The following is an 11,079-nucleotide window of genomic DNA, read 5'->3' as shown; positions in this document are numbered from 1 at the left end:
GTGCCCTCTCATTCTAAGCTTAGAATTGAACCTAAGAGCAAAGTTTGAACATGTTACAACTCGGGACCAACATAACAACTAGGGTCACAAATACTAGCCCAAAAAAAATAATGAGTTCTAAAATTTAATTTCAAAATTATACATGTAAAAAACACTGTTTTATATGTAAAATATTGTACATTAAATTAGTGCACCTTCTATACATATATTGAATTGTACTCTCTAATTATTATTATTTTTATATCATGAGATAGCAAAACAACCCAACCCAGCTACCGAACCACACCTTGTCTCGATCTTACTTTTATTGTAGAGTTTTGAGATATTAAGAAGGCGAGTTCAATACTCTTTAAAGTATTAAATATCTTTTATGCTTTATAAATACTTTATAATAGATATTTGATGTATTCTTAACCTTTGAACCTCCTTTAGATCCAAGTGCTAATTAAAGTAGTGTAATTGACAATGGATGGCAGAATGTGAGGCGCAACCTACAAACATTAGGTATTCCTTGACTAATCAAGTTTGACAGATTTGCCCATGACTGAGTAAACCCAAGCAAGCAAAGAGTGGAAAAAAAAAAAAAAAAGTAGCCACCTTCAAAGTCTGGGAATGGCCATGACTTTGAAAGGCTTCCTGAGAGAACGCACAGGAGAGGCCATAACTTCCACAAACTCATCCATTTCAGACAGCTCAATCGGCTTGTCATCAATGCACTGCCATTGGAAGGCCTGCACCAAACGAATAGCAATGATCCTCAAATGGTCATGGCCAATTCCAAACCGGGACACATCCTCCTGCCTGTACCAAACGGAATCATCTTCATATCCTTCGTTCCCGTCACGTCAACACGACCATGCAAAAATATTTCCGGCACAAAATCCCAGGGCTTCTCCCACAACCTGGGGTCCTTCGTCATCCCTTCTGTGTACAAGTTCATGATGGCGTCGGCGGGCACGTGCCAGCCGCCAAGAGTGCAATCTTGCATGGCAGTGTACGCAAGGGCAAAGTAGCCCGGAATGTGCCACCGCAAAGTCTCCATCACCACCGCCTCCACGTACTCCATCTTCTCCACGTCCTCCACTTCGGCGGCTGATTCCCCCACGACGCCCACGATGTTAACGTGTACCTTCTCTTGCAGTTGCGGACAATTTGCGAGGTTGGCGAGCAAGAATTGCAGGGTAACGGAGGTGGTGTGGGAGCCAGCTTGGACGAACTCCGAGCAGAGCCCCGCCACCTCAGCATTGCTCAGCTCCATATCGAACGTGTCCACGTATGCCACGTAATCACAGCCGCCGTTTCCTTCGCGTAACATCTACCGCCGCCTATGCACGAGAGACACCACCAGCTCGCTGCCACGGGAAAGGACGTGCTTTATTTCTCTGGCCTTTCCAGGCTGGAGGAACTTTCTGAGCGGAAAAGGGTCGTAATATGTGCTTAGAATTTTGGCTTTGTGGAGCAGTTCAACCACGGTGCTTTGGAATTCACGTACGTAATCGATGTCCATCTCGAAGCTGAAGCACATGTAGAGCAAGATGCTGAAAACTGTGACTCTGATGTTCTCTTCGATGGAGTACATAGCGCCACCGTTTTGCGCCGCCTCTGTGGTGAGGCGGTCGATCAAGGCTTGCATGGCCCGCCATCGGAAGCTTCGGAGGGGGTTGAGTCGAGCGGGATTCAGCATCTCCGTGGCCAAGTTTTTGCGCAGGGCTCGCCACAGGGGGTCGTAAGGAGTGGAGCCAATTGTGGTCTGGCCGGAGGAGTGAGGTCTGCTGCAAAGGATCTGGCCTTTTTCCACCACTGCTTCTCGGATCAGCTCTATGCTTGTAAGGACAATGAAGGGCTTTTTGCCTCTTCTTAGTGTGAAGATAGGTCCGTATTTGGCCTCCAAGTCGTTCAGGGTGGTGTGGATTTTTTGGGTCTTGTTGATCGATATGTTTCCTAGCAAAGGCCAATAGGCTGGACCTGGGGGTAGATTCCTCCTCCTTCTCCTCCTTAGGAAGAAGAGAGATAGCAGGGCGGCTAATAGCAGGAGGAGGAGGGTGTCCAAGGTCATTTGGCTAAATTGAATGGCTGTTCAACCATCCATAGTTGTGTTATGTAGGAGAGTTTGTGGATGTGTTTGCATGCAAGCCAATCAAAGGTAAATGCTTGGCTAGCAATTATATGCAATCAAGCTTTTGACTAGGAATTATATCCTCTCAAGCCAGTCAAAGATAAATGATTTTGACTAGGAATTATATGCAAGTCTTGTGATCACACATATAGATATTTGTTTTGAGATCATTTGATCCCTTTGTCTGGCCATGAAATAAGCATGGTGTAGTAGTTACTAATTATATGCAAGTCTTCTTATCACACTTCCTTTTGTCTAGCCATTAAATAAGCATGTTGTAGTGGTTACTAAAAGTCAACTTGATGTAGATATTTGTGTCCCTAAGTTGTGATCACACATGTATGTATTTATTTTTTAAATCATTTGATAGCCACATTTACCAATTCTTTTTCAATTGTTTGAGATTAATTTGAAGTGATTTTTTTAATTTTTTAATTTTCTTCCAAGTTTGTTGATAAACTTATAAATAGAATAGTTTATCACTATCTTTGATTATTATTTAAAAAGTTCATTTACCAATAATAGATGATGCTCTACAAAATGGACAAGTGTTAAACTAAAGCCAGTGGTCGTATAACACACAAAAACAACAAGAAACAAGGATCAAAGTTAGTGTTATTCAATCAAAAACTAATCTAAGCAGGCATATCAAAAGAGACACTAAAAATATGCTAAAGTATTTAACTATGGAAGTAAATACAACAAGGCATCTCCAAATGCCTTTTAACATGCTCTTAGCTCCTTCTCCTTTGTTCCTCTCCTCTCCAAGTTCCAAATTAGTGTAGCTCTCAGCAACTTTTTGCACTATGGATGCTTATGGAGGTTCAAGATTGTAGATGATTATGAAAAGTATGCAAATGCAAGCTTAATAACCAAATAAGGATGATTTAATTAAATGCTATTTGTTAATTTTAACCAAAAGATTGAATATGAGTAAAATATGCCAAATGCTCTCTAAAATTCTCTATAACTTAGATGCATACAAGTTTTTCAGGATCTGGCTTATGAAGAAATGGGCTCTATTTATAGGAAAAATAGAGCAATGGAGGGTTGAGATTGAGTAATCTCAACAAGGGTCAGGATTGAATGACATTCCATGTGAGGACTTTCAACCCAATCTCAGGATGACAAGTGTCAACATGAGAGGTGTTGAGAGTGTGAGATTTTGCCAAGATCAAGGGCACAATGAAAAGTATTAAAGTAGAGACAAAAGAATGACAAGAACAAACTGTATTCTCATCAATATGAAAATGATCAACTGGATTCACCAATACAATGAATATAGGCCTACTTATATAGGCAAGGCCATATGGATGTACGAGCACACAATCATGACATGTGTCTCAATGAGAAACAAGGGTAGGTAAGAAATACTAGGGGTAGGTAGGAGAAATAATATAATATTCCACAAGAGGTGGATGACCCACCGAATGTGGAGTGTAACAACAAAACAAGACCACAAAAGGTGGAATTTCTCCTACAAGCTCTATCCCTATGTGCACACTTCCCTAAGTGTCTCAAATCCAAACTACGAAGAGATGCATTATCCTAAGTTAACTTAAGTAAAGTGTAATAATATCCATAATGAATATTTATTTACACCAACGGAGAGGAGAGGGGATAAGCATTAAATGCTTGACATGACTTGAGAGTTAACTTGGGAGTTAAGGTTAAGGTTGGGTTGAGTGAATAAATTCATTATTCAAAGAATAATGCTTTTATCCAATGGATAAAATTTTGTGCAAAGGTTAAAGGGATAACCATGGTCAAAACAATAAATGTTTGAGAAGACACATGGGTCACATAAGGGTTTAGTTTAGGGGTCAAAATCCCTAACCATGGGTGCAAGTGGATTTAACCATTAATGGTCATGTAAGAGTCATAAGTGGTTTGGAAGACTTTAGAGGTTAAATTGTTGAACACACAAAGCATTAAATGCTTTTCAAAGACTTTGAAGTCTTTGAGAAGTGACTTCAAGTTTCTTAGGAATGTGACAATAAGTAGGGGAAGGACTAGGCTAATTAGGAAGGGGTTAGAAGAATCTAGAAGGGGGTTTAGGAGTGCAAGTGGATTTGGTGGGTGAGGGAAAATAGGATTTTAATTAAAATAAAATTAATTTATTTCAACTTGTGGTTGCAACTTGCATTTGTAGGAAAATGCAAGTGGGGTGGGGTCGGGGGGGGGGGAGAAGGGTGAATGATTTAAATAAATGTTTTTAATTATTTATTTAAAAGAGGAAAGGGGGATTTAAATTGAATAAATAGGATTTATTCATTTAATTGATTTGTGAATTTGGTTTAATGAATTAATTAAAATAAATTGAATAATTTATTTAATTAATAGGAGAATATTTGAAGATTAATTAATTAAATATTTAATTTAATTAATTGATGGCTAGTGGGTTTTTAATCAAATAAATAACAAATATTTATTTAATTAAAATGGACAGATTTATGTGACTACAATAGATTATAAAGATAAGGTGGAACCGAGGTTCAATTGGTTCAGAGTAAAAGAGAAAGGAGAAGGTAATCTCAATTATTCAATTGAAAATTTTCAAAGAGGGAAAATTAAAACGAAAGGATTAAGAAAACTTAAAAAGTAAACAAAGAAAATAAGCTAATTGTAATTGTACTATAAAAATAATAATTATTAATGTTTATGCAATTCCACAATGATATATTAATAGAACAATAAGAATTTGAAAATATTGATAATATATATTTACTAGAAAATTATAAGAAAAATAATAAAATAGAATAAAATGAGAAAATGAAAATATTATTTTTTGATAGATATATATAACACTATTTTTAAATGATAATATTAAATATTATTTAGTTAAAAAAAAATTATTAAAGACAAAAGAAGATGTCAATTAGGAAGAGCTACTAGATAGACACTGCCTTTTTTTGCTTGTGTTAATGCTAAGGCTTGGCTATGTTTTTTCTACCATGTGTGACGACCGACTTCCTTCTTTGTTTCATGTTCACAAACAAAGGACTTTACAACTCGCATCATGTCCTTTCAACATGGGTATGACAGTTTTTGCTATTTAATATTTCATATGGAATCAATTGTGTTGATGAATAATTTTCTAGCTCACATCCTGTCTGTTCAAGAAGAATGTATTGTTGATGAAATGAAATGTTGTGTATAATTTTTATATTTGGGATCTATTTGAAGTATTTGTTTTTAATGAATATTGCATTTGTTCATTAGTTTATGAAAAATATCATATACATTAGTTTTAATTGATTAAAGTGGGATATGCCCAAACCATTACATAACTGCCATGCAAGAACACAAATAGGAGGAAATCACAAGCAACGAGACCACCTAGACCACAAAAACCAAAAAAGGTAGAACCTTTTTTGAGACAAGGCTTTTGACCAGAGCCACAAATTGGGGGACCAAGGGACCCAACCAACAAAAATCACATAAATAGAACAAAGAGGTTTAGGAAGGCACCCTGAACCATCTTCTTGGAAAAAAACCTTGAGTTGGAACCAAAGCAGCCAAGGGCATAGTTGACAAAATGTGGAATTTGAAAGGCTTACTACAACCTTTTACTTGAAGCCACGTTGAGATAAGCCAAACTCAGACAAGGAATGAGGGGCCAAAGAAATGGAGATATCCAGAGACCTTGTGCTAGAATAATCACCTAGCCATTCTAGAAGGACATTAAACAAAATACCCAAAGAATGAAATAGAACAAACAAACTCAGAGGGTTTTGAAAGGCATCCCTAAACCTTTTACTACTAGATATATCCCTACAAATAATGCATCATGGACCACCTCAATAGGTTTGTTGTCTATAGTACCACTGAGAACAAAATCTAGCCTAATAAAAAAACCATTAAACATAGTAACCATTCATTGGGCTAGCACATGTAAAATCGTAGGGTTTTGGAAGGCAGCCCCAAACCTTTGACTGGTAGATAACCGTGCTAACAAATCAACCTAGACCATCTCTATAGGTCCACTGTTAGCAAGTATCTTTAGGGATCAAAGACCTAGTAAGAAAGAACACAGGAGAAAAGACCCTCTCCCATAGTCCAGGACAAAGAAGATCTCAATCCAAACTGCTAACAGGCAATCATGAGGGAGTCACTCCAAAAGAGCTCACTAGATGATGGTGGAAGGAGGAGGTAAAAGTATACAACCATGAAAGAGGCATCATCCACCATAGGAAATCACATTCCACCACTAAACCAAGCACAAAGAAGGCAAATCCCTCTCTAGTTAATCTCTCACAAGGTAACCAATCCCCAACACACATTCAAAACCAACCCACAACAGACAATGAAAAATCAACACCAATAGGAACACCATCTTCCACAGTAATCTACAAGAACATACCCCCAAAACACTCATTATCAACACAAAACCTTAGGGTGAAAACCCTAGCTTTCAAGGCCTTAGAGCATAAAACCCTAACAAGCATCGTCCATAACAAGTCCTAGCTGACCAAGAAACCCAAGAAAAGCTTCGCCAAGGAGAATTTAACTCATCTACCCAATACAAAGGCTAATAGAGCCTATAGGAAGGACGAACCACCAGATCCCCAAACAACTACATGCAAGGGAACTAGTAAGAATCCAACCACAACAAAAGCAAGGAGAATGTAGAACAACCTCCGAGCCATTGCACAAACTAGGTACACCAAGCAACATGACACTCACCCCTACAACCAATATTAGTAAAAGGAGTAATGTCCCAACACTTGTGTAGAAGAGCTCAAAACAAATACCCCATCGCCCAAAAATATAGTGGTGCAGGAGCACCTAGGCCTCATTTTTCAACACAGGTTTGAGAGTAAGTTTGATTTTCATTAGCTTTGAGTGGGAATGGTTGTTTAAGTTGTTTTTGTGTTTCTTTAAGTTGTTTGGATTAGTTTTGAACTCATTGTGAGATTTTGTTTTCCTGTTTTCATCTTTTGCTCAAAATTGCCAGTTTTGGAGTTGCCTGTCAAAATGTTGTAAAAAGTGAGTTTTTAATGTGATTTTGTTTTGAAAAGGTCTAGGCATGTTTTGTGTTTGGTTTTTAGGTGTGACAAGTGTTCTTAGGTGTTTTGTGGGTTTTGAGTTCAACCCTACACCTTCTAGGCACAAAAGTTGTCATTTTAGGCATCCAAAATGTCAAATTTAGTGTGCTTGGACATGTACCTGTCCGTACAAGAGGTTAACCAACCTGGAATGGTATTTATTCTCTTGTTGGAACTATTGTAAGGGTTGTTCAATCAGAGTTTTTAATCATTATGAAAGTTTGCACTCATTTTACCTTGTTTTTCGCTAGTTTCTAACTTGGTGTGAGCAGCAGTCCGTACACCTGCTGTACTTTTCTGTACTGTTCTTGCATTTTCAGTTTCTACTATGTTTTCTTAGACTTCTCCCTTTGGTGGCATTAAATTTGATTAAGTTTTGAAGTTGTAAAAAAATTGGTTTGATTTCACAATTTCACTGCCCAGTCTAGGAATTTGGGCAAGAATGCTTGACCAACTTGGTTTCTTGGAGTCCTAAAGTGTTCATGGCTTCTCAAGAACCAGTTGGTCAATTTTTAAATTATGTAAATATTTGTTTTGGTTTCAAGAGTGCAGGTACAAGGTGTTTTGTGGCCATGGAGCCCTAGGCAAGTATGCCATTTGGCTAGGGTCTTGCATAAATTTGATGCTTTGCTCTCCCATAGCAATTGCATTCTTTTGGTGAACAGTCCTATGTGATGTCCAAGTGATATGTGCAAGCAAAGAGACTTCCTAAGTTTGGAAGAGGAAGGTTATATGTTTCAGTTTATGAATTGTAAACCAAAACAGTGAGTCACTGTTTGGTAGTAGTTTTCTTTCCTAGTCTGCTCTCCACCATTCATTGGTGTGTGAAAACCTCTGTCTATACTTTGTTTGATTGTAAACAAGAACAAAGAGAGGTGTAAGCCCTGCTCATGGGTAATGTAAAAGCCAAGATCAAACAATGATCCCCTTAGGCAAAATGAAAAACGCCCAGCACGCTATCACAGTCAAGTATGACTGATTTTTGCATATTTGTTGAAGTTGTATATGGATTTCTCCTCTCCAAATTGCAGGTATGAAGGACTTCATGTATGAAGAAGGCAGAGAATTGCTAATAAAGAACAAACAAACCTTCAAATAAGAGTTTTAACATTGCAAAGTGTAGGTCCAAAATGGGAAAACAGTGGAAAGAGAAAAGTGCAGTCCTATTTAGTTTGATAGTGAACTATTTGCTATTTGTAATTGCCTAATGCCTTTTGTGCAGGGAAAAGTGGATTCCTTCTTGTCTCTAATGTTGGCTATGTTCATATGCTTTAGTTGTAATTGGAATTTTGCAAAATTGTGCTTATAGAAGGCAAAAAGTGAAAAGTTGTCAAATGTTGCATTTCCCTTTTGTGCATTTTATGAAAATCTTGTTCTTCACTTTGTGAGGTTTAAACCTTTTTGTTTAAAGTCTTGTTAGCCAACAACAAGGTAGAATTAGGTGTCCTTGAGTCATTTGGAGGATCCCAAGTTGGAAATGTGGTTTTTGCCAACAAGCCCTACCAAAACCCTCTTTTTATGCCCATTTTTGGGACAGTCACGGAGAAGGCTTTAGGGACACCTAAACTTGATAAATATTCAAGAAACCCCAAAAGGGTATCCAAATATGTAATGTTTTCAGTCTGGAAGTCCATCGCTTGAGCAGGGTGAGCACAAAACCCCAAAAGGAGGGCTAATTGCTTGTAGCCTTTTTAGGCCTTAAAATTGAGTTTTAGTCAAATCGGGTACACAAATGGTGAATGAAAAGCACAAAAGACATCAATGCCAGTTGAAACAACTTGTCCTCACATGAATTTGACACCTTTGTGGGGTAGACTCCAAAAACTTAGTTTTAGCACTTGAGGAGGAATTCTACATCTCAAAACGTAGAAGACAAAAGACACCATTGGGAGAAAAACTTAGTGTCAATGTGTAAACCAACAAAAGGAGACCTTGTGCAGTCAGGGAGAAGGTTAGGGACAGAGGAATAAAAGCCAAGAGGATGAACAAGGAAACAATTTACCAAGCCAGAGTGGTTATAGGGTTGAAGCCCTTGAGCAACCAAGAATTCTTGTCTTAGGGAGGTGGATCAAGAGGAAGTTTCAAGTTGTCTATGACCCTTTGCACTCTGATTACAACAACAATACCTTGAAATTAGTAAGGAACTATACTTAGTGAACATACAATTCAATTGAGCATTCCACTTGCACTACCTCCCTATCATAGTGGTATCAGAGCTCAGTTACACTTGGGAAGAAGTAGCAATTTGGCAACCATGGTGACAAATGTAGAATTAGCAAAGAAAGTGGAAGACTAGGAAGAAGAAAATAGGTTACTCAAATTGAAGCTAGACCTCCTAGAACAGAAGTTGGGTGAAGTAGAAGTGAAGGAAGATGAAGCCAACAATAAGATAGAGGGAACAAAAGGTAAGGGCAAGCTAATAGCTATAGAGGATGAGACCCCTATACCAGACCCTGTGATAGAGAATGAACCCTTTTTGAAAGCCTTGAAGGCTATGAGTGGGAGAACACTGCAAGGAGTCCCACTATTCAGTGGTAAAATGGACCCAAAAGTGGTCATGGAGTGGATTGAGGGGCTTGAGAACCATTTTGAGTGTGATGGTGTGACAGAGGCCCAGAAAGTGAAGGTGGCTAAGTCCAGGTTGAGAGGAGCTGCCTTAACATGGTGGAAGTTCATTCAGGATGAACGTGAGAAAGAGGGAAAAAGGCCCATAGAAAATTGGAAGGGAATGTTGTCCAAGGTCAGAGAGGCTTACATTCCAGAGGACTATGAAATACAACTCCATAGGAGAAGGCAAAACCTTAGGCAAAAAGAGTTAGATGTCAGTTCCTACATCGAGGAGTTTTAGAAGCTATGCCTTAGGTCAAAGATCCAAGAGGATGAGAATGTCAAGGTTGCTAGGTATCTCAATGGTTTGAGATGGAACATATAGGAAGAGTTAAGTTTGTTGTGCACTACAATAGTCCAGAAGTGCTATCAACTTGCACTCAAGGTAGAGGAAAGGAGTAGGAAGAAGCAAGAGTAGCATAACCGAGGTAGAGGAAGAGGCAAAGATGGTCGAGGCCATCGAGGCAGTTTTGGGGGAAGACACATAGACCAAAGGTCCTAGGGGGAATCTAATCTTATAGAGAAAAGCAGGGATTCTCAGAGAAAACCTAATTTTAGGGGAAGGGGATCAAGCAACCTAGGAAGGGGTAGGTCTAGTGGCCCAGGTAGAGGGTCTTATTTCTCCACAATGAAATGCTACAACTGTCAAAAATTGGGTCATCCTGCTTATAGGTGTCCTGAAAAGCCTAGTTCTTCCCATGGAGGTGAAAGAAAAGTGAACTATGTTCAGGAGGAAGCGAGTAGTACAAGAACTCCAGCAATGCACCTAGTACTCGAAGATGGTGAAAGTCTAATGATGAGGAGAGTATTGATGCAAGAACCTCATAAGTGTGAAGTGTCTCAGAGAAGAGCATTGTTCAGGATCAAGTGCAAAATCTTGGGCAAGGTATGTAAGGTGGTTATTGATTCAGGCTCCATAGATAATATTATCTCAGAGGAGGCAATTAGCAAATTGAACCTACCTAGAATGAAGCACAGTGAACCCTACAAGGTAACCTGGTTAAACAAGGGGCAACATGTCCTAGTGAATGAACAAGCATGGGTAGACTTCAATATAGGTGAATACAAGGATAGGATACTATGTGACATCCTTCCAATGGATGCTTGCCATCTACTATTGGGTAGACCTTGGCAATTTGACAAAAGGGCACACCATGATGGTGAAAAAAACACATATTCCTTTCAAAAGAATGGCATTGTCTACAAAATTCAGTCCCTTAGTGAAGAGACAGAGAACAACAAACCACATGCACCTAAAGTACTATTAGTCAATGAAAAAGAGTTCGTCCAAACCATGAAAGAGGGAGA

At 38.6% G+C, this 11,079-nt stretch overlaps 2 protein-coding genes across 2 annotated transcripts; both read right to left on the bottom strand.

Moving 5' to 3' along the window:
* Nucleotides 1-599: 599 nt before the first annotated feature.
* LOC131856268 (cytochrome P450 89A2-like) lies at nucleotides 600-1,315 on the bottom strand. The gene is made up of 2 exons (XM_059207799.1): nucleotides 903-1,315; nucleotides 600-801 (listed from the first exon to the last, which is right to left on the bottom strand). The coding sequence occupies exons 1-2, from the start codon at nucleotides 1,313-1,315 to the stop codon at nucleotides 600-602; spliced, it is 615 nt and encodes a 204-aa protein (XP_059063782.1).
* Nucleotides 1,316-2,056, bottom strand: LOC131036619 (cytochrome P450 77A1-like). Its single transcript, XM_057968547.1, has one exon. It carries the CDS (start codon nucleotides 2,054-2,056, stop codon nucleotides 1,316-1,318), a length of 741 nt encoding a protein of 246 aa, XP_057824530.1.
* Nucleotides 2,057-11,079: the final 9,023 nt, after the last annotated feature.

The sequence above is a fragment of the Cryptomeria japonica genome, chromosome 1 (assembly GCF_030272615.1).
Source record: "Cryptomeria japonica chromosome 1, Sugi_1.0, whole genome shotgun sequence".
NCBI classification, from domain to species: Eukaryota; Viridiplantae; Streptophyta; class Pinopsida; order Cupressales; family Cupressaceae; genus Cryptomeria; species Cryptomeria japonica.
This window is presented reverse-complemented; position numbering and strand designations above follow the sequence as displayed.